General features: G+C 36.2%; 1 protein-coding gene across 1 annotated transcript in view; it reads left to right on the top strand.

Moving 5' to 3' along the window:
* The window catches only part of LOC124357928 (serine protease inhibitor dipetalogastin), a 61,718-nt gene that overhangs the window by 23,697 nt on the left and 12,564 nt on the right, over positions 1 to 25,457 (top strand). Inside the window, exon 2 of the mRNA XM_046810055.1 lies at positions 22,955 to 23,086. Coding sequence (XP_046666011.1) covers positions 22,955 to 23,086 — 132 coding nt within the window. The remainder of the gene's footprint in view (positions 1 to 22,954; positions 23,087 to 25,457) is intronic.

Below are 25,457 nucleotides of genomic sequence, written 5' to 3'. Positions count from 1 at the left end.
ATATGGAAGGAGGCATTTGATGAAAGTCTAATCATGTGATCCAAGATCAATGTTCTAGCTAGTCTAATGTGACTGACAAAGTGAATATGGAAGGAGGCATTTGATGAAAGTCTAATCATGTGATCCAAGATCAATGTTCTAGCTAGTCTAATGTGACTGACAAAGTGAATATGGAAGGAGGCATTTGATGAAAGTCTAATCATGTGATCCAAGATCAATGTTTTAGCTAGTCTAATGTGACTGACAAAGTGAATATTGAAGGAGGCATTTGATGAAAGTCAAATCATGTGATCCAAGATCAATGTTTTAGCTAGTCTAATGTGACTGACAAAGTGAATATTGAAGGAGGCATTTGGTGGATGTCAAATCATGTGATCCAAGATCAATGTTTTAGCTAGTCTAATGTGACTGACAAAGTGAATATTGAAGGAGGCATTTGGTGGATGTCAAATCATGTGATCCAAGATCAATGTTTTAGCTAGTCTAATGTGACTGACAAAGTGAATATTGAAGGAGGCATTTGGTGGATGTCAAATCATGTGATCCAAGATCAATGTTTTAGCTAGTCTAATGTGACTGACAAAGTGAATATTGAAGGAGACATTTGGTGGACGGTCAAGTCATGTGAACAAAATTCAATGTTCTAGCTGGTGTAATGTGACTGACAAAGTGATATAGAAGGAGGCATTTGGTGGAGGTCAAATCATGTGATCCAAGATCAATGTTCAAGCTTGTCTAATATGACCGACAAAGTGAATATAGAAGGAGGCATTTGGTGGAGGTCAAATCATGTGATCCAAGATCAATGTTCTAGCTAGTCTGAATGTGACTGACAAAGAGTATATCGAAGGAGGCATTTGGTGGAGGTCAAATCATGTGATCCAAGATCAATGTTCTAGCTGGTGTAATGTGACTGACAGAGTATATCGAAGGAGGCATTTGGTGGAGTTCAAATCATGTGATCCAAGATCAATGTAGATTGATTCTGGTTACTCGAATACTCCTTGGCTCTCGTTACGTAGCCAAGGTCACTCTTAGAGATACCGAGGCTATCGTTTAGAATTATTCTTTGCATTTACAAACCTGCAATTATCAAAATAAAGGTCGGAATTTAGGTCGTGACGTTTACTTGAGAGCTAAATGGAACATGGTACAAAAAAAAAAAAAAATGTGGTGAACCGGCTAAGACATGTCATCCTCAATTAATTCCTATCCGACAACTTGTTTATTATGTACTGTTTGCTGCTCGTCTATCGGATTATTGCAGTTTGCATTTGCAATGCAGATCTGCCCACACCTGTCACCATCAATGCATGTATAATTTCCTGGCCGCGCAGCATATATCGTATAATGGAACAGTCCTACTTGGAAGTATTAATGGGCTGTTGCACTCGGACTGGGATCATATTTATTCCAATAGTAATAAATCTTTAGAGGACGAAACGCGAATGACTCATTCTGATTTAACATATTGGCAATAATACGGAATGTATCGATACAAGTGCAGGATACATTTTGTTTGACAACGCCACCAGGCAAATCGCAGAACCACATGAAGGGTGTTGATATAGAAACCAGTAGGAATCAGTATCTGAAGTGTACTTCCTACTTGGTACATTCTAAAGTACATCAAGAATTGTCAGCATTGCCATACAATTAATAAATATATAACAAAAGTCAACGTATATAATATAACATGATATATTAACATATATACTGAAACGTGCACACAGTACCATATCAAAATTAAACAATGTTGACTTAAAATTAACAATGTTAAATATAAAATTTATCAATACTAATCTTATAAATAAAAATGAATGGCTAAATGTGTTGGTAAGCGCTAATCTCGATATCGGCTGGACAAATTTGGATAATTCTTTTTGTAAAAATGTCCATTGGAAATCTGAAGAAGGTTTTTATGAAGAAAAAGTTAAGAAAAGTTACCTGAAATATTTTGTTAATTCAGAAAAAAAATTGTAGTTTTTTACGTTTCCTCTTCAAATTGTAACTCTCAAATTAACACTAAACAGCTGTTGACAGCTATAGTTCGACAAACTTTCTGAAACATCTTTTTACATTTAAATTTTATCAAATAATAAGTAAACAGTAAAATGCTTGATCGGTAGTGTAATGCGATAGTAAATAAAACATTAATATATAAGTTTGCTCCAGATTGCGCCAGTGATGAAATTAAAATCATCTAATGCATTAAATACTGTATAAAACTAACCTTATTGAACAAAATTATGAATGTTTTCACATAAGTTTACCTTAAACTGGTGGGCTTCCTTGACATTATGATATTACATTTTAACAATGGCTTACGGAAAAACAGAGAAATAAATACTAAACATGCATCAACGATTCATTCTTTTCCTGGCTACAGTCCAAAAAAAAACAAGTGTTAACGCAAAACTTTAATAACGGTTATTTTGGAATGTTGCAAAACCTTAATAAAGAATTTCTCCTTTATACCGAAAGTAACATAGTAAGTAGGTAGGACTTCCCCCTAGGCTTTTCAGTCCTACTTTTGGGAGTATTTTCTTCATCAGGTTCAAGGCAAACTGAACTTTGTCAACACGATTTTGACCAAAATAGATTTACGAGAACTAGATAATCGACGCATATAGTATTTTGATATGGCAAGCTATACTGTGACATAGTAAGGTAAGTGAATTTAAACGGTCTAAAGTAGGCACTTTTTAACCGAAGTAGACATCTTGGTCCTACGTAAGTATAAATATTTTTTCTTCGTCAGAACAACAAGGCAAACTCTACTATGGTACTGGAACTATCTTAGACCTGAAATATATGACAAGAAACTGGAAATATATGCTTTTTGATCGAAGTAAGTTCCCGAGACCTGTGTGATCGGAGATTTGTGTTGTCTTGATCGGGATGACAAGGTAAATTCATCTGTGACGTTATGTATATAATTAATTAGAAAAAAAAATGCTACTACAAGTGGCAAACATGATATAAGGATTAAGTTAAACTCTGTTACTATTTACCATGACCTTAAATAATATATACCTGAATGAATCCCTACTTACGTTTTAAAAATTTTTATAGGACTCCCATCATATTATATCATAATTGCTTTTACTAAGTAATATAAGGACTTGGGTTCTAAAGATTGCGTGCGAAGCCGCAGGTAACAGCTAGTTGATATATACAATCCAAACTTCTTTATTTGCCTAATTAGGTACTGTATTCTAGACGACATTGAGTTGGTTCACCTACATCATTCTGAAATATCTGTTTTATTTCTTCTGATTAATGATTCTTAACATTGAAATAGCAAATGTACTTCTAAAATTATATTTATAATTTTAAAAGTTATACAAAAAAGCAATCGTACAGATTTTGTGGTTTGCTATAAAATATTTGCTAGTGCTATTTACAGGTTCTAAACAAAATAATATATTTTTATTTTAAAAATCAAACTTACAGAAATCAAAGACAAATGCGCTGAAATGATTATTATTAATAAGTGTGAGGAAGATCACGTTTCCCTAACTTGGAACGTGAGCAAAAAATTGTTACGTTAAGTCTACTACGGGGATCTCAGCAAATTTCTGTACGATAATTATGTTCGAAAAAACACATGCAATATAATTAAATAAAACAAAAGTACAAACATGTATTACTATTATTAAAGACAGTGACAAAGTTTTGTAAAGCTACAACCTCTGTTTCAGAAGTTATAAAGATGATTTACTGTTAAATTGTTCAAGCTGCTATTGTCCAAACTGGTTGATCATTGGTTTAGTTTCAGCCAATCACGATGAAGCTCTGCCTCTATACAGATGGATGCGTATTATCGGTAGTTTCTGTTGACTAAAAGTAATTCTGCAGAGTGACCATGAAAATAAATATTACAAGGATTTAATTGTAATAAGAATAATCAATGTTTCGATGCACTGTTAACAGGAAAGACTAGAAATATTCAGTCTATCCCGTTATCTCCAGTTAGGCTGGTATTATTATAGTAACTGTACAAAAGTTTCATTCCTTAACTTGCAACTTGAAACCCAAATGCTTACGTTAAAAGCCGCCTGTAGTAAGATAATATTTTTATTGCTTACTTCAAAAAGTGTCTCAAAATAAGGGCGTACAAGTGCATTTTATTTATGACGTTATTCTTAGGGAAAAACTCAAGGTCATTTTACAACAGACGGCCCTTACACCTCGACTACCTCTGAGGCCCTCAGCAAATATCTGCACTACAAAAACAATGTGAACAGTAATTGTATATAATAAAAAATTAATACTGATTCGTTTGTTCACTGACTCACTTCATCGACTAAACGTATGAGACAGCTGCGATGAAATAAAACACTCATTTTTAAATTTTAACTTATCACACTGAAGTATACATTTAACTTAGGGTAGCAATTAAGATTGACATCTGAAATTTGTTTCTTAAAAAAAAAATCAGTTCTAGTTTTACAACAATATGGCATTAGTGTAAATGTTGAGTTTTCTTCTTTGCTTGAAGTTTATTTTTGACGATGGAAGGATTGTGAAGGAAACAGGATTTTCCGGGCATTTGCCATCGTTCAGTGAAACAAAAAATCAGTAACACTACGTTTCGAGATCTGCAATCTGATCTCTTCTTCAGGTAAATAACTAACCTAACACTTAATTACAAATTAGGTTATAATAAACAAATCGTACCAGAGCGTTATGACACGTCTGTCAGAATCACAACCACCATGTTGTGTGTCAACTTCACTTACTCTAGAACATGCACTTTAAAGACTAGTTTAACTGTTTAGTGTTTAAGTGTTTAGTTTTTTTATCAAGTGCGTGTTTTACAGTTAGTGAGGTTGACACACAACATGGTGGTTGTGATTCTGACAGGCGTGTCACAACGCTCTGGTACGATTTGTTTATTTTAACCTAGTTTGTAATTATGTGTAAGGTTTGTTATTTACCTGAAGAAGAGATCAGATTCCAGATTTCGAGTTTATTCACAATCCTCTTAGTTTCCTAGTCCTAGTTTCGACTTCCTGCGTCTACAATCCGATGCTGTCACAGACTCCTGGACTCTGGAGGTATGTTTTCGTCTAAATACACCACAAAACAGTTGGTGACAAAGAATCTTTACATCGTTTCGACATCAGAGACTTAGATACAGTTTTTAAAATATGCGTCGAATGTCCACTCTCGATTAGAGATATCTTGAATACGCCATAACTCACAAGTTCCAGAGATGGATGGATTTGATGGAGAACAGCCATGCTCGACTGCTTGACACATGGACACAGCTGCTCGGTCGGCTCTGGGCAACCATTAGCCATTAGCAGCAGCCAGCTGTGCCTTGCCGGCCGCGCCACTCCTCTACGTAAATGATCGTCTTCCTCGCCTATAAACCGTACCCGTTTAATTATTATTGCTTGTTCAAACCAGTTGTTTTAACCCCATCAAAGAAATCTAACTGAAACCTATAAAACCCAGACTTTATGTGCGTTTGACGGCTAAGAACAATAATTTATTTTACGGTCATGCAGATTGGTGTCGAATTTAAAAGAAATGCACTTTTATATTACGATCCTTTTAAAAGAACAATGGTTTGTGGAGTCAAGTAAAAGAAAGTCGAGGATTCGCTTTAATTTATTTTTTTCTTCCAGTCGGTAAATTTAATTTCAGAACATCAATTTTGTTTTTAGAATATTGTTTAGAACCATACTCCCTACTCTACACTGTGAACCGAGCTTTAGTTTGCTTGTTAATTGAGTTAAGAAATAATCATTTTATCAATTCACCAGCAGTTACCAACGGCTCCGCAAGAATTTCCCAATCAGTGTAGCCGAGTCAATAACTTTTGAGACGGTATTTGAAGAAGTTAAGTAAACAATATTTGAAAATATTTCCATCTCCGGGATAACCTCCAAATCATTGAAAATATGGCCAATAAATCTTAAGATCGCTGGGCTGGAGGTCAAGTTGGAGAAGTCAGAAGGTATAGCTATTTCATAGTAAGCACGCATGAATATTTACACAAAAATTCATGTTATTTGTTTAAAGTTGATAATGGATTTCAGAAAAGGTTGTTGAAATTTTCAAAGCCAGTGAGTTAGAGAGAAAAGGTGTTCTTTACTAAGTGCGCGCGAGTATATCTATAAAAATGTCACTAGATCTGTTTGATTAATTCCTGAAATTCCTAGTTTAAGTGGGTGAAAACTCATCTTGCGTGGAAAAACAAATTTGTTGTGGTAGGTACTCATACTGATAGTGCATACCAAATTAAAAGATTCTGTAAGGTTTCCGGTGCATTGTTGACTCCAAAAGTTAAAAGTGCTTAGTTGTATCTATGTTCTAAAAACTTGATGTCAGCTTCAAAGCCTGCGTTAACAGAGGCAAAACGTGAATTCCCCATCCTTTCTCAGCAGACCTCGTATTCAACGATTCGGAAATTATTCCAAATTCGGAAAACCTTCAAATGACTGTTCGTTAAAAAGGTTTATTTCGGGAAATTTAAAACGTCACATTCAACTGTACAAGAACTTCCACCACGACCAGACACTACTACTGCCTTGTGAAAGATTCTTTTCCCTGTCAGAGGTGTAGTCTTTTACGCTACTAAGATATGAAATGTTTGAATAAACAAATATCTTAGATGATCCTCTTTTGAAGACGTAAACACTGTTTATATATCCGGAACATCGATGAAAACTGTAATTTACGTGACACTGTCGTCCACTTTTCGAATTCAGGCTAGAAAAGGTTGAAGAATGAGTTACTTGGAATGTTGGAGAGAAAAAACGCGCGGAGTTGAAAGGTGAGCCCAGAAGTAACCCAGATGCTGTGACACGCAGTCCATCAGTAGCTCAGGCCGAAGCGGGTGGAAGGTGGAAGGGAAAGTCTGTCTGTCTGTCTGCGTCCTTGTTCCCGACACCGTTACTCACGAGTCTGCACACTTGCACACCTGCCCTCGCCCTCAGTGCTCTCTTCTCCTCATCTCATTAGAGCCACTGCCGCGTCGCTCGCACCGAACCTCCAAATTAGTATTGGTTCACCTGGAAAAGCACAGGAGAGTACGCCCCGTCGCGTACCTCGACCCACAATCAGTCCCAGACCTCCTTGCCATAACGAGATGATATGATTACAGCCAGTGTTTCATTTCTGGCATAACTACATGATTCGGCAGTATCGGCGAGATCACGATCATCTCCTCGCCGCGGCGTTTCGTCCTCGTAGAAGCCACTGTATTCTTACAGCATTGCAGATTATTGAGATTGTATAGACTACACACACACAGTTTTGGGCATTGAAACCCAATCATGTGTCTCTTGATTAAAAAAATATCAGTAAAAAGAAAAATGAGGTCACTAAGTTGTTTCTAACCAACATGTTCAAGGTGTTCAAATCAAAATTAGAAAGGTAGTTTTCTAAAAAAATGCTACCAATATTGGGGGAGCAGGCAAGAATCGTTTTCTATGTGTCGTTAGTTTTGTCTCATCAAGACTTTTATGCAGTAACGCTCGATGGGCCATGCCAATGCCACCATTTTGGATGAAAGAGAGGTAATTTTGAAATCTATCTCAAACGTCCTAAGGTGACGTTATTGCATTTATCTAGAGGGGATATGAAAATCCTCAACCATTCAAAAGTTAAGGCGAGGGTAAGCGTTTTGGGATAGCCTGTATTTTTGGGCACTGAAATTAGTGTGCAAAACGTTCTTTGCTTAACGTAACTGTTAAAAAAATTCCTGCTTAAATTTTTGTCTTTGACTATCCATAATTCTGTTATTAGCACTGAAAACTTCAGTGGTTTATTCAATGCTCAATTGGAAAAATAGAAAAGTATGAATCTGTGCTCCTTCAATAATATATTACATACATTATGTATAATCTTCGAATATTTAAATTCTTCAGATGATTTCCTATCAAATACATAGATAAAATGTATGTTGTTAACTTAACAAGGCTATCAACAATACAGAACAAGGATTAAAATACATAAATTGCTTCCCATACTGGACTGTCCAAGAAGTCTGAAGGTCTGGCAGTCAGCAGCAGGAAAGGTCACTGACACCGCAGCTGCAGGACCGAGTCATTACTGGTAATGTATAAACAAATCGCCAGGAAAGGTCAAACGTGTCCTTCATTCATAACGAAGCGGGGCCGGGGCCGGTTTGTTCTCATTGTACGTCGAAGCCGCTCCTTCGACTTACTAGTAAGAATTTCGTCTCTCAGTCACATGTTCAGGCAGTTCTATTCTTAGACATCGCGTGCGCTGCGTTCCTGTCCTTCGTGTAATTGTGAACGGCACCCTGCTGCTTCTGAACCTGCTTCTATATTCTGCAATTAGGCTCGCTACAGTCACCTTACATCCTTGCGTTTGTTGACCTTTCTAGTAAAGTCTTGTAAAGAGAAAAGAGGGCACGAAACGTAAATACAGTACTGTAATTTTTTAATCCATTTTATAAAAGGCTCCGTATATTATCTGACGTCACATTGCATTGTAGACGGGTAACAAATTGACAATACGAGAAGTCACAATATTAATTTGATCTATTGATACAATTTATAACAATAATGTCATAAAACTCATTCTAGTGATTATCGACAAATTTCGTTTGTACCTTTAATGTCAAAAGTCTATTAAACAGCAGTGCACAAATCTATTTGTTATTTAGAAAAAAAATATTTGTATTTGAAAATCAATGTGTTTTTAAAACATACGAATATCCTTCGATATCAGAGGCATTTTGTTTACTCGACCAATAAACAAGGGAATAAACGTGATAGAAGTACTTTATTTTACATCAGTATTTAGAGCACAACATACAATATTACTTTCTGCTTCCGATACTACATACATGATTTTGAGTACCACACAACAAAGAACGTGCTTTATATCATAATGAAATGCTTAACGAGGTGTATCATTCAGATGATATAAAATTAAATTAAAATAAAAGATTTTGTTGTTTTTAAATTGTTTAGAACTTAATTTTGGAGATAAGCCTGCACTGTTTCTGTACCTTACTGCCCGTTTTTAAAGGTTACTAAACGTTGATTTAATAGCAATAATTCCTCATGTTTATCTCTTTCTTAAGCTAATTTAAAATCACGCATTTTAGAAAGAACAACTAACATTATGCTCATAACGAACATACCAAATGTATAACGAGTCTAAAAAAAAAACACAAACCTAAAAAGCTTTCCCCCAAAACTATATTTAAATTTTTGTCAGTCAAATACAGAAATAAATATATTTATTTCAACGGGCAACAGACAAAAACAATAATGTCGGCATGACTTAACAACACTACATCAGTTTAGCCATGTTATAAACTCTAAGGGCACATTCACGGAAAGAAAAGGACAACAGAAGATTCTCCGCACATATTTTGTTATATATTCAGAAATCATGAAACCCAAAAGTAAAATAAAGCACACGGTTTATATATATATATATATATATATATATATATATATATATATATATATATATATACAATTAGAAATAAACGACCCGCGCTGAATAACCAGATCCAGCACTCCTCAGACCCTGTCTGGGCACACCGCCCAGTCGATCATTCACCTTACCAGCGCCATGAAAACTTTAGCAACCACCAGGCCATGATGATTGGCCAAAAACATTGGATATATATATATATATATTATATATACATCCCTTTATAACTCTTAAAAATGACTAAGCAAATCCACCACTCCTTAGATCCTGTCTGGGCACACCGCCCATTGACCCTACCACCACCATGGAAACTTTAGCAACCACCAGGTCATGATGATTGGCCAAATTCATATACGAGATCCCCTTATAACTCTTAGCAATGACTAATCAGATCGAGCACTCCTCAGACCCTGTCTGGGCACACCGCCCAGTAGACCGTTGACCCTACCAGCACCATGTTAAAACTTTATGCATCCACCAGGCCATGATCCCCCTATAACCCTTAGCAATGACTAAGCAGATCCACCACTCCTCAGACCCTGTCTGGGCGCACCGCTCAGCAGACAGCTGACCTAGCCAGAGAGCCGTTAACACACTTCACGCCTGGATCTCACTTCACTTCACGCTCCTTCCCTCATTCCCACGTAATTGCTAGACACCGACATTTTTGGCAGTTCAATTTTACAATCCTGGTATTTATGCTCTCTTGCTTTGCTTTCATTTCTTTTAGGGCAAAGATAAATTAAAATATAGCATGGTTTAAATGCAAAATTAATCGTACTTTTTTATTGAGCGAAGGCTGCTATTAACTGGGTTTTCTAATGCTGGTCTGTTTTCATTTTTTAAATTAGCGAATTTTCCCTTAAAACTTAATAGGGGTAAATTAATCTTCAATTATTCAGCGACCTGTTTTTGAGGGATGCTGTTTGTTCTTTAAGACTATCTTGTTATAGATTCCTCAACTATACTATCCAATTGCAGATTTTTACAATATTAGGACATACCATCATCATATTGTTTGTGTGACAATTTCCCCCTCAATTTACCCTAACTTTAGTATGTACCATTCTTCGCAAAATTATTGTTCTAATCGGTACATAAGATCATGAACCGAGCATCTCAATAATTGGGGTTGTTTCATAATTCGTTATTTATTATCAAGGATTTTGCTTTTGACTTCTTATTTACAATGAATAAAAAAATTGTGAATTTACAATTTATCGATAAAATGGAGATACATTGCATCCATGATTCAGATTGTTTTGTTTCTAGTACTTTTGAGATACGACAGGAATAGTTAAAGCCAAGTTCCCAACGACCAGGATTACGATGACGATGGTGCAACGTGGATAACTACGTGATGCAACAGAATGAGTTCAGGCTGTCATATAATTATGGCTATCAAACAAAATGAAATGAAGACTAACAAGAGTAGCTAAAGACAAAGCTCCACACGCGCTACTCACGTTCCGTCGATAATAATGGCTGGAAACTAGTTCGTTCACCATCAGCTTCTCTCACATTTTAATAAGCGGCACTGCAGTATTAGCTGACTGTATAAGCGTGAGCAGGATTTCAATAGTGTGGTGCCTAGAATGGGTTTTGGATAATTTGGAGGGTGTCTAATTCCAAGAGGGGTTTCCGAGAATTTTAAACAATTATTTAAACAAGTTGGTAGTCTCCTGTTAGGCTCTTTAACGGAGCCAAGTATCTAATGTAAGTCATAAAACAATCCTGGGGCTTATCATCATAAATTACTCACGTTATTAATTTCACGCGAAACGAAGTTCCATGTGTACAACTGACGTTCTCGCCCTTGCCCCGATGTTTATTCAATCTCGATACGGATTATCTTTTATGCCTCTAAACGCCACTGCAAATTTTCTTATTGCTCCTATTTCCCAAGCCTTTTTATCAGTGATTCCTCGAAAGTCCATACATGCAAGTTACAAAAAAATAAACAAATCATACCAGAGCGTTGGAAAAATGATCTCCATGTTGTGTGTCAACTTCATTAACTCTAAAACATGTACTTAATAATAAACTAAACACAACAATAATTATCAAAACCGAACTACAGAATACAGGTCACAATAAGTCTGTATTCGTCAACCAACCACCCACGACTGACCAGAGGCCAATAGCAAATGGCGATCATCACGGCAGAACCAAGATAGCGGCAAAAAAGTTTCCAACGCTCTGGTATGATTTTTTTAACCTAGTTTGTAATTATGTCTTAGGTTAGTTATTTACCTGAAGTAGAGATCAGATTGCAGATTTTGAAACGTAGTGTTTCCGTTTTTTGTATCACTGAACAATGGCAAATGTCCGGAAACCTGTTTCCTTCACTATCCTTCCATCAACAAAAACAAACTTCAAACAAAGATTGTAAGTTACATTCTCCTCCTTGCCTCCGACTGAAAAGTAGCTTGACCTTTAACACCTGATCCTTCGCTGTTGTTATTTACACTTAATTCAGAGTGTGACTGGTTCCACTCCCCAGGCTCCGGTTTACTTATCGCCTGCTCTACCCGGGACTTGTCCATACATGCAATGCACGTTCTCGTCCTTGCCCTCCTGATTATCCAGACTGGAAACTGGTTTGTCTCTTAACAGCTAGTCCTCCGCCTCAAGCCACTAGCTTGTGTTGAATGCCTCTACTTCCGGAACTCTCGTACCGATGTCGTTGGCTGTCAACTGTTTTGCTACACTTCATGGCCATTGCAGCGTTATTTATATAAATCTCTTGCCGAGAATGTAAGAGAAAACGACTTCTGGCAGAAACCGGATGACTTCTAAGCAGGTTAAGTGCCGAGAGGTTTCTACAAGGAACTCAATGAAAATAGCATGAGGACGATCTATATACAACGTATTTCTTATTAGCCATTAAATTTGAAAAGAGGTTTAGTATAAATGTGATATTCCGGTTTAAGCTGAGGAGTGCCGGTTCAGACAACATTTTCAAGGTAGACTGCAATTTATATTTATATCTTTAACTATCAAACAAGGATAACGAAATAAATATTAATAGTTCTAAATAATCAATTTTTCACGTCACATTATTTTTTAGATTGATGTAATAATAAACAATGGTTATATGAGTGTTGGTCAACGAGATAGAGAACGTGCAAATTAGTTTTAAGTCACCAATTTTATAGATCAAGTCCTCTTATACAAAATAAGTTGGCTTTCGTCTTCCGGATTTAACTATAACTACACTTTACTGTTGTACGATGTGCACTATTTCTGCACGCACCTACTCGTATATGGCGGGAAGGGTTAATTCAAACCGAATGTTCAGTTCGTTTCCATTTCACCTGCCGCACGGCGGAGCAAACGAGTTTTCTACACACCGTAGGCTACCCGCTGTGCTCTGGGATCACATCTAAAACATCAAAATGTATTAAATTGTGCACCTGATGAGAAAATGAGAATACCTATTCATCTAAATTGTACTCGATTTTGTAGTCTAGATGTCTCTGATGTCGACACGATGCAATGAGTTCGTTTTGAGATTCTTTGACACCAACATTTTTGGATCCCTTCAGACGGACGTTGGCTCTATATTCCAGGAGTCAAATTTGTAACGTCAGGTTTCAGACGCTGCGATAAGCGGAAGATGTAATGGAGCTGAAGTCAACATCTGCATGCACTATTTAACAACGCTCTTTTTTCTGCTTGCAGTTAATATTTTGAAACTTGATCTATTGATTATCAGATTATTAATAGATTTTTCTTTTATTATTTTAGTTTATTTATTCTCAAAAAATGTTTTGTTCTATATAGACATTTTGGTCAAAGTGTGGTAGATAAAATGTTCACAATAGTGAACAATGTCTTTTAAATTATTTAAATTTGTGGTTGATCTATTATGACAATTACCTAGCCCGGTATAACTTGTCAGTCCGCAACTGGCAAGTTCAGTAATTTAAAAAACTTCATATATAAAAGATTCAAAGTGCTGGATGGTAGATCTCGAATGCGCCAAGCCAGGAGTCAACAACCTATCGTGTAAGGCTCAGAGAATGCTATAAAATGTCTTCTCCCTCGAGAAGAGTATAAAAACTACGAGATAAATGGGTGGAATGAGGGTAAACTAGAATGTGAGAACAGGTAGACAACGTTGTAGACTGCCTAGACGTGACCCAGACACTGGAAGATTGTTTGTAGGGCTGCCTCCAATCACTTTGTTATGTAATCATCTCTTGTTTATAAATAAACTCATCCGGACTTGTTTACTTTCTAGATACTGATCTATGATACCGCAGTGAGTCGCGATATCTACGGAAATAGATTTGTTTTGTTGTGTTTACTTCTTATCATTACAACTCGGTTTTCAAACGTTTTTTTAGGACGAAGCCAAATTAAAAATGACTGTGTAATATGTATTTTTCTGCCTATCTACTCTTTCTTCTCTGTTTAACCAATGTATACAACTCATTCCCATTTATGAAGGGTTAACGTTTTGTTGCTTAGTTACAATACCAACGTACATAAGCCCATCCTTCCCTTCCAAAGATAATAATATTCCATGGATATTTCATCGTTGAATAAAAACCCAAACTTAGTAGAAGCCATTGCGCTCCTCGCAGAGGGCACATCTGAAAGAAGACTATATTTGTATAAAAATCTTCATATTTTCATCTGCATTGTATCAACTTGTCTTAAAATTGTGAATTCTTTACCAACGCCAATTTAAGAAGTTGAAAGTGGTGGGTAGATATAACGTAGCTAAGAATATGTTTCATAAAATAGTTGCTTTATTAAAACACCCAAATGAATTATTCGAATGAGGACTAAAAATCGATAAACATCTTTTCATGATACTTCATAAATGACAGCTGTTTTAATACATAAACCTTACAGTACGACTTTTTGAGTTTGTAAGACACAAGAAAATAAAATGTTTAGGCCTAGGTTTTAATTTTGTTTTCCATGTGATAAAAAAGTGGTTTATTACTCGGAACAAACGTGTCTAATAAAGGGGACGAAGTACTGCTAGTGATAGGCCCCATCGAATTGCCCTCTAGTCATCACACAGAGTCTAGAGTTTTGGTGGTTAGGCCCTAATTGTATTTTCATTTTCTGCTCCGCCCCGCCTGTAAAACATGACTACGCACCAAAAACATCCAGTTCTACTGATTAACTCCTGTTATCTGTGATAAATATTATCATAATTTACAACTGTTAAATCTCTGTTTTACTTTTATCATCATATTTGTTGCTTTGGAGCAGTGAAACGGGTAAAACAGTGAAAGAAAGGTCACATCTTAATACATTCGTATAACCAATAATTCCCTACAGTTATATGTATTTTTTTAGTTTTTCATCGAGATCAGAAATGCTGAAAATCACTGACAGGTACAAAAAATTCTAATCTACCTAAAAAGTGGAAGGAAGATGACATCTTAATACATTCATATAACCAATAATTCACCACAATTCTTTGTATTTTTTAGTTTGTCATCGAGATCAGAAATGTTTAAATTTACTGACAGAGCTACTGTGAAACATTCTATGTGTACGCTCTACCCAGCTCAAGCGGTTACCGATATATCGTGCTGCAGACATGATTTTTTACTGCTACCTGAAAGAGTGGACGAGCGTGAGCGAAACAATAAAAAAATGTTAATATTAGGCCTTTCAAAACCTTTACCTGACATAGGTACGAAAACAGCTGGAAATCCTTAATTAGATCCGACCGTCAAGGGAAAATATAAATCAAGGGACTTGATCTAAAATTTAAATTAATGAGGATACTCGTGTTTGTGTAGTAATTTAAAGCGGGCGAAGCCGATTAAAGTGCAAATTAAAGATCAGAATTTGTGAGGTAACCCGGCAGGAGCGAGGCGTCCCGTCATATTACTCTTTTCTACAGTCTTTTCTTTTGTTTTTATAATCCGGTCTCTTTTCTAAACCTGTTTCCTTCCTTCTCTGTCTGACTTGGCACAACCAGACAGCCCTCCACGTTATCTCCTTAGAGACGTTTTATATATTATCATTGACGTCTACGGATCTGTGTCTTCGTCAGACAGGACTTGGAATGCGATGGATTCTTCAAGAGAGGAAACGGAATGGAACTTTGCGGAATAAGGTCCGTCCAACAGCTAATGTTCAATCACTGTACCGCTACAGTGGCATCCTCTAGTTATTGTCATCACTAATACTGCTATCCATCGTGTTCAAATTGTGTTATTAAATCACAGACCTGACATGTTATTGTCCAAGCACGGTGACGCTACAGTGACATCCTCTAGCAATTTCTATCACTAACACTACTATCCGCTCTGTTCCACTTGCGTTATTGAATCAGAGTCCTGAGATTGTATTGTCCAAGCACGGTGCCGCTATAGTGACACCCTCTAGCTATTGCTATCACCAATACTGTTACCTGTCCTGTTCCAATTGTATTTTTTAAGCAGAGTCTTGATATTTTAAATGATTAATTCACGGAATGACTTTTTGTGATCACAAACTCACTATTACACTTTTACTTCGATCAGCAAAGCTGTTGTTTAGAAGTAAAATCAGTGAAATACCTACTGTATGTCTGAACGCGACCGAGAACAGTTACGTTTTTGATTAAGGGAAACTGAAGGTAATGATGAAAGAGCTTTGGGGGTTGAAGATCTGGACGAAATTGAAAACGATAAAATACAGACATTCTTCAAAAAGAAGAGTGATACGAAATCAATGTTTTTTGGAAGAAGAAATGTATTAGTTATCTTCAGTAACCACACTTCAGGAACCTTCTGTTCCTTTACCTCCAGGTTGTCCGGTAGGTCGGAAGTTTGTGAATCTAGAATTCTACATAGAGTATTCAAAGAGAAATTTAAGAAGATGGCCAATAACAATCTTTTTCCATCGTCTGAACGTGGAGTAGTCAATGCAATTGAAATTTACAGAGCCAATTACAGCAACGACATTATCCGAAGCGATAATTTAACGACATAAGTGGCTATAGGTTTGACTAGACGCAGGTGTAGCGTACCCCAGCAGGTCTAGGGTATTGAGCAGCGCATCTATATGACCACAATTCCAAAAGAAGTAAGATTAGAGAAAAGCTGATGTTCAAACAGAATAAAGAAGTTGAACATCAGCCAAGAGGATAAAAGGACCGATGTTTCATCTGCCTAATAACGAGGGACAAAACAAAACGTACTCGTATATCGTGTGAAATTGCAATAACTGGGTTTGCCTCGACCACCAGAAACTGATTGTAATAAATTATAATGAATGTTTCACTCTAACTTCAGTTTTAAATTAATCTGTATACCAGATACTCTGTTAAATTCATTTAATTATTTTACAAACTGAAATTGATGTGAAAATCTAAGTTAATTGTGTAAATTAAATTTTAGATTGACTAAATCGTGTCAGATCCTTTATTGTTTTCAGTAGCATAGGTGAAAAATAATAAACTAAATTCCCCCACGCAATTACTAACGAAAAAATGTAAGCGCTACCACTGGACTGTTAAAAAAACTGCACAGCATCTACGATAAGTTATATAAAAGGAAGTTAATATCTTATGATATGTAGGAATGCTCTTTGTGTCATTGACATATACCTCTGTGTCTTGGTCGAACAGGACTTGATTACGATCAGAAGGGGTAGTAGAGTAGCCAGAGACAACAAATAGAGCTTGTATCTACACCGTGACAGAGGCACTAACTGAGACAGCCCATCCGTCTTCCGCGTCTACCGCTCGTCGAGTCTCTACCGCTGTCCTTATCTTTGCACCACGCAACACCATGTCTACAGTCTAGACTGCATAAATAATGGCCTTCCACTTCTACTGTGCTCATATTTATGTTTTATTATCTCCATCACGATTACTTCTCTAGACGTATGGTTTGAGCTTTCAAAGTCACTATATTAACCGTCTGCTTACCAAAGCCGCATGGTAGAGTCCAATTGGACCAGAAGAGATTTTGGCTTGAACGAGCGCAAGAGAGTGTTGGTGAAGCAGATCAGCTCAGTTCAGAGAGGTCACTGAGAGGTCAATCATTGGCGGATACAGGTTAGGACAAGTGCTCAATTAGCTCTGATTAGTGTATGTCCCCTCTTAGTTGATGATGTACACCCGTCTCCCACTCACGGTGTAGCGGATATCTATCCAGTTCCAACAAGAAAAATATAACAGTACAAGCGAAAAATAGTTGATTGCTGCAGTGTAAAAACGAGATACCAGCAAGTCACTGCTGATAAAAAGGTGGATTGAAGTACCATTTTAAAGTAAAGAGAGAACATCTCTAGTCGTTTTGCAGGTCAACTGTTGAGTGATTGCTTTGGCACCTTGAGGTAACAATGAACGTATAATACAAGAGCTGAGAAGGAATTTGCGCTTCATAAGCACACAACTTGGTTTTCTTGAAATCGGTAGAGGGATTTTTCCTAAGGAAGAAGTCAATCGTAAGCCACACTAGTTTTGGTGGTGGCCGGAATGGGAAAATATCGAAAAGGTTAAAAATATGATACGGTAACATTTTCTCTACATGATATTTTTCTTAGATTGAGACGCTTAAAACCGACCGTCTGCCACGTAAATAATAAGTATATTACCATAAAATGACTTGATAAAGACGTGATAATAGCATTTCGGTCGTTTGCCATCATTGTACGAGTATGTTAGAAAATGTATATAACAATACGTTTCGAGGATTGAAACCTACCTTCTTCTTCCTCAAGTGTAGGTTGAATTTCCACACCTTGAGGAAGAGGTTAAATGTCAATCCTTATATTCAATTTACTTATGTGATGTTTTATGTGTAACAGGCTAAAAATATATGATCTAAGAAAACAAAATTATTTAATATTTTTGATACTCTCTCATTTCTACTTCCAACAAAATTAGCGCGGCTTGCGATTAACCTCTTTTTACAGGGAATATTATTTTTTTATCTATTTTAAGGAATTGTATCTCATACAATGCAAACTGTTCCAAACGGTTCCTGGACCAGTAAAAGTGTGCATGAAAGCAAGTTTTGTAGTTATTAACTAAATTTATTTCACGTATTCTTGAATTAGCCCTTAATATGTTTTATGTATTAAAGGATGTACATCCTGATAAATCAGGATACACACCGAAATGATTAATGTAACCATTAGACACGCCTGTGAGGATTCAGACGGCAAGGAACCTACCTTTTAGAGATACTTCACGTTGGCATGAATAAAGTATTGCTACATAAACCCTAAGATTCTGTTCAGAGTTTCTAGTTTAAGCTATGGAACTTGGCAGCTACCGGGCTAGCCAGTCTGGAACACGGCATCTACAAAAGTGTTGTATATAATGAAAAGCCCGTATAAGTTCATGGGGTAGAGAAAAACTCCTCCCCCCCTCCCCTCGCGTAACCTCAACTGTCATTCAAAAATGTGTTCGTATCTTAAGTGGTAGATATAATCTGTAGATAACAATTCAATTATTCAACAAATACGTTAAAACCAGTTTACCACCGACATTACGCCTACCTTCCATCCCTTCGCTTTTGAAAACAACATATTCGACCATTGTTGTTGAATGTCCTATATATGTCAGCGCCTCACAATCCTTTCACAATGTAGGCGTTTAAAGTAATATCTAAGGGGCCTTATATTAATACCCAAAGGCAGTTGGTTGCATACATAAGGCAAAGATAATGATGACTATTTTTCAGTGTGGTATTAAAGGTCACCTCCTAAAATCTGACTTGTTTTTAAAATCATGGAATCTCCTTAATTAATATTTTATTAAAAACGTGTAATTTTGCATGTTATTTCATTACAATAATGTTATTCTCTTAAGCCTCGTCAATAATATGGCACTCTCTGAAGCCATACCTCATGAACATACTGTAAAAATAAATTTGTATCTTCATACTCTCTTTGGGACGCCCGATTATAAAAAATTCCCAAAAGTTCTACTTTAAATGCCCGTGTTCGTAGCGGAGCAAACAAATTATTAAATACGATTTTTTAGGAAAGCTTTAAAAGCTTGTGGTTTTGAAATTTTAAACACGTCGCCCATCCAAAATTCGATTGAATGAATTCGTTTGATTTAATTGATTATTTTTATTGAATATTAATATTTTTAAACGCTCAGGAGAGTCTTCAGGCGACCACCTTTTTACCTATACCTCTTATCTACATATTCTCACCCTAGGATGTTTAGATCCTTCACTGAAATACAGTAATCATGTGCAGTTTTGATGTTGCATCTTAAGAGGAAAACCAAGAGCTCGTGACAGCTGTTTCTATTGCTGGTGACATCGGTTTCTCTCGAGGTGGTGAAGGAGCAATGCTGTAAAATCGCACATGTTTTATGAATATTGGATTTAGAAAGCTGTCCAGTCATTGCAGCTATGTATGGATTCTCATATTCAGAACCTGTCACTACTCTTCACATTATAATGAGCTTGATATAATGAGGAGAGATAGAGAGAATGATACAGCACTCCTGCTCCTTATGCATAACCAGTTTGAAGAATACTTTTAGCAGTATCAACAGAGCAGTAGTCTTGTCATGTTGACTTTGCTGCTGATTAATTATTCTAACTGGAAAAATATTTGATTTCTTAAATGGTAGAGGGTTCAAAAGGGAAAGTTGAGGGGATTCTTGCCCTAGGGCAAAATAAACTTGTACAATTTTAACTCTTTGGTGTTTTTTGAACAAAAAAAGTTAAGTATATTGATTGCTATGTTACTCTATCAAAAACTTACATTGGGTAGATTCTAACCTCTTTTTATCTGGTACATCTTGCCGTTTAGTGCAGGACTGGTATCGGCAACACTGTAAAGCGATAGCAACGCTCTACTATCTTATCGCGGGTTCGTAGATGCACGTCCTACATTCTTTCACAAACTTTATTTTTCTTCCTCCTACGACAGTTTTTAATGTTTTATTATCACCGCAAGAGTCACCTCAACTCTTGCCCTAGGGCAAAAGAAACTTGTACAAATCTGATGAGTTTTGAACAATACAAGTGATATATACTGCTATGTTAATCTATAACAGACTTACATTAGGTAGATTCTAACCTGTTTTATCTGGCACATCTGCCGTTTAGTGCGGAACTGGTATCGGCAACACTACAGCGGTAGGAGCGCTCTTCTGTCTCATCGCGGGTTCATAGTTGCACGTCCTACATTCTTTCAAAGTCACAAACTTTATTTTTCTTCCTCCTACGACAGTTGTTTTTAATGTTTATTATCACGGCAAGAGTCACCTCAACTCTTGCCCTAGGGCAAAAGAAACTTGTACAACTCTCTCATGTGTTTTGAACAATACAAGTGATATATACTGCTATGTTAATCTATAAAAGACACATTAGGTACATTCTAACCTCTTTTTATCTGGTACATCTGCCGTTTATTGCAGGACTGGTATCGGCAACACTGTAAAGCGATAGAAGCGCTCTTCTGTCTTGTCGCGGGTTCGCAGGTGCACGTCCTACATTCTTTCAAAGCCACAAACTTTATTTTTCTTCCCCCTACAACAGGTTTAATGTTTATTATCACGACGTTATTAATAACCTTGTTTGAATTATAACAAATATGTAAAAATAATTCATATCAGACAAAAGTATTATTTTTACTTTTAACTGTTACTATTTTTCAAGACCATTTCTTGTTCGATTAAAAATATTTTTAGTTATTCATACTCATGTAAAATACTCTTTAATATGAGCATTTTTATTAAGTTATAATTACGATTTGTAAACAGTGTACTTTTTGGAAAAATCCTAGTTATGAGTCATCGACAGACACGTGTGGAAAGCAGGACAAGATAGCGAGCCCCCTGCGTTGTCAAACTGTGCAAACCCCAAGTGAAAAGTGAAAATGCACAGATTTCTCCTTTAGAGCAAGACCGAGAAAGGATTTCTGAGCCTTCCGCTGGGAGTTTCACATTTTTTGGAACGGGTTTCCTTTTAGGGGTTTCATAGCTTAAAATGCCTTAACAATCCTAAAGGCACATGACCTGCCGCTGCTGAATCTTGATCTTCACTCTTGTTTGAAACAAATGGCCATCCAGGACTGGAGTGAATTACAGTGTGGAGTCGCCATATTTATGAACACCACCCACGTGTGTGGCAGGTACAGCACACGCACACGCACTCGTGTGTCGTGTGACGTGAGAGGACATTAGCTGGATATAACAAGCGCCAGCCGCTAGCAAACCGGCACAGCGTGGTAACAATGCACTTCCTGCTCGGGATTTATTCACGACCGGGGCCGCTTAACTGAACCAGGTCACTAGGCACACGACTGGGTCTGGGTCTGCAGACGGTCTGTGACCCTTCACCCTGGCATTGCGGAGAGCGAACCCGACATGTATGGGCTAGCTATTCACGTGCTATTCAAGTAGTTCTCTAACACTAAGAAGACGAATAGTGATTACCAGGGATTACCAGGAGTGTGTGCAGTGACGTATCTACGGGGGGGGGGGGAGTAACCCCCTCAAGAGTCCTAAAAATAAATAAAATATTCCTATAACAACATTCCAACTTGTGTGAAATACAGCGGTTAAACCTTTTACTTTCAATTAGGCCTATTAAATTTATTAGATGTCTTTTAAAAAAATTTGAAAATCGATGAACTAATCTTCAATCATTGAGTGCTCAATACTAGGCCTAGCTGATGGTGGTAACAACAACAGTTCAAGGAAACATTTTTTTAGGAAATGTAGTAATGTCTTTAACATAATATAAAGGAGTGTCATCCCCCTGCAAATGCCCCTAGCTCAGGACTTACGCTAAAATGCGCAATCAGCAATTAATAAACTCTGTGACGAGCTGAAACCGAATATTCTTCTGGCCGAACATGGTTTTGGTGACAGAAATATCGTTCTGTTTGAAATAGAAAACTACAAACTTGCCAATAGGTTTAATGTATGCAGACGACAAATTCGACGAGATAGACCACTGTCTATCTGTGGAGGTCAGAGTTTGAAGAACGACGCACAAAGATAATATCCGCTCTTTTGAAAAAATATTACATTTTAGTGGACAATTTAGTGATCTTCAATAACTTTCTCGGAAGAACAGAATTTTAACCCACTTACCCATGTGTAATATTGTTATATTCGATAACACCATAACTGTAAACATTTTAATTTTAGGAAAAAGCACAATAAACTACCTAAATGAGCTCTTCACGATTCTATTTTGAATAATTGATGCTTAAAATTCAATTCTCTGTTCATAATTAATTATTGTAGAGAGACAAGTCAATATTTCATCTTCATCTACCGTATCGCGTAGTTTCGAAAATTTTGCTTTACTAATTAACATCGATCTACTTTTACTAATAATATGACCAATATAAGTTTTGATGTATGTATGACATGACACATCTTATGACCACGGATAACCATAATACGAATAAGGACCTCTGTTCTCAAGGAAAGATATTTATTTGCGCCAGGTATGGACAGGTGGACTGTGTATATCCATAGTTGTCACAACACAACGTTCTATTGTTTGTGGGACAATGTGTAGAAGTTTGCACCAGTCAATTTCATCACGCACGAATGTTCCAGGTGTGGAAGGGGCCCGAGACTCGTCATGTCCGAGGATATGCCCTCAGGGAGGAGGCGGCGAGCCTGTCTGCGGTTCGGATGGCATCATCTACCGAAATCTTTGCGAGCTCAAGAAGAAAACCTGCGGCAGAGGTATAATAGTGAATAATTTACTTCGTAGATTTGGGTAGTCATTTAAAGTAATTACCGTCTTTGTCATGATCCATAGATGGGACTAACCTTAAAAGATTTTGTAAATTACACCCTGTCTTAATTTATGGCAAATTCCAAAACCAAATAACCACAAATTGAATTGGTTTTGATGAGTATGACGTGTATTATGGTCTCCCTGTTGAAAATTAAAGTCCAATATGCCTAGTTAAACATAGGAATGCCTGATTTCTAATATGATAGCACACTTTTTACCAATATTTTAAGTGTTATAAAGGATCGCGATACCACTCCCAGCTTCTACACACTCCTGGATACAATACTGACATTCGACCACCATCAAGGACGTACCAGCGAGGGGTCCAAGGGTCCGGACCCTAAAATTTTAATTTTTTCTTTATACTTTTTTAGCAAACAATTATTAATATGTAAATAATTCAGTATTACTGACATGTACTGCTGAAAGATCGTTCTCAACATTTAAACGGGTCAAGAACTTTTTAAGGAACAAAATGGTGAATGAGCGGTTGAATGCACTTGCCTTATTTTCTGTTAACTACCGGAAAATATAAGTTTTTCCAGAGCAAATATCTAGATACGATGGCTCAGAGTAAAGAAATTTTACTTTTATGAAACTCTTTCACATATCATTTCTCAATGTGGATTTTTATACTATGTACTGTGTTTTGCAGAAAATAAATTGCACCTTTCTTGTAATTACATTTACTACATAAATCTAATCAATTTCAGTTATTAATCCTCCACATCCTAATAAAAAGCAGTGCAATTATAAATATGAAGCGTCAATACAACTTGTTCAAAGGCGTAAATATCTTGTGCAAAATTTAATATTTTGCTTCTTAAATTTGAGAGTTTAAAAAATTTGAAATTGGAAGCCCCCCCAATTTCGTCTTAACCCTCCAAATTTCTTTCCTGACTACGGCCCTGACGAGACTATACCAGTACAATAACTAGTAAGGTAGTGCTAACTAGTGATAAACCACAATCGTCTCTTTTAATCTTTATGCTTAGCTTAAAACTAACAAGTTAGGCTAAATCATAAAACAATGCAACAAATGTAATGTGCAAAATAATAGCATAAGACTAATAAAAAATATGAGTAGTTTAGTAACAGATACCGTACTTGTTAATACAAATTTTATTGTTCATATAATAATGTTGATTCCTTATATAATGTTGATTCCTTATATAATGTTGAACACAACAAAACTTCATTTTGTAAACTGTGAAGGTTAATGACAATTAATTATTGGTTGATATATTTTTGCAGAATGTATTGGGGGAAAAACTCATTCCTTATAATAATGTTAGGTTTTTTTTATTTAAAAGTGTGTGATTTATCATGAAGTCTTCACATATTCACCACATTTACATCTAGTAAGACATTGTTATTACAACTATAAATTCTTACTTAGACGATATTTTATAATTTCTGGTACACAGCTTCATCACAGGTTTTAAATTATACACATTCAATAGCAAGTTTCAAACTCTACAGAGTAATACACATTAATGTGACTGATCCGTTACACATCAGTAGAGGTAAAAGAATAAAATAAAATACACATTTCCTTGTTCCGTGAATTTATTTTCTGACTATTTTTTTATTTCCTGTATGTACAGCCAAAAAGGTGTAGGATGGTGTAAAAATAATCTTTTTGTTGTTTAGTTTTTTAAGGATTTACTGTAATAAAAACTACTCTGATTTATCTAGTGACTGTAATGTAACTACAGTTGTTTGGAGGTGGTATTTTCTATTTTGCAGGCGCTCCCATCACAATGACATGTTTACAATTTATAGAAGGCACGTAGTTGATCGCGTCACCTGATCAGACCACAGTTGTACAGTCATGCGTAAAAACATCTGTCTGTGTATAATCACAAACAAGCGGGGAAGATATGCGGGGCAGTACCTGGACTATGTTTACAGAACTCACGCATTTTCCGGCCTGCCATACTTATTAAGTGTAAAACTTTATTATGAAATGAAATGAAAAATGACTTTATTAGAGGCGAAGTTAGGACTATAAAGTAGTCTCTACCACTTAACCTATTATGGAGATATCCTACAGCTTTATGTTCTCATTTTATGAATCTAACTGTTACCTAATTGAAGAAATACTTTAAAATCTTTCAAAATTATAAATTGAATACAAATTTAATACTAATAATTCAATATTTTATTATAAAATAAATATTACAGAAGTGCACAAAGCAATAACAGTTGCCTTATCATATACTACTTTAAATTAAATAACACAAATAAGAGCAGTAATAAAATAGGAATTACACAAGTGTTTTATTAAAATATATTATGCATTAATGCAAACAT

The sequence above is a fragment of the Homalodisca vitripennis genome, chromosome 1 (assembly GCF_021130785.1).
Source record: "Homalodisca vitripennis isolate AUS2020 chromosome 1, UT_GWSS_2.1, whole genome shotgun sequence".
NCBI classification, from domain to species: Eukaryota; Metazoa; Arthropoda; class Insecta; order Hemiptera; family Cicadellidae; genus Homalodisca; species Homalodisca vitripennis.
The sequence above is the reverse complement of the archived record's forward strand: the minus strand, read 5'-3'. Positions and strand labels throughout refer to the sequence as shown.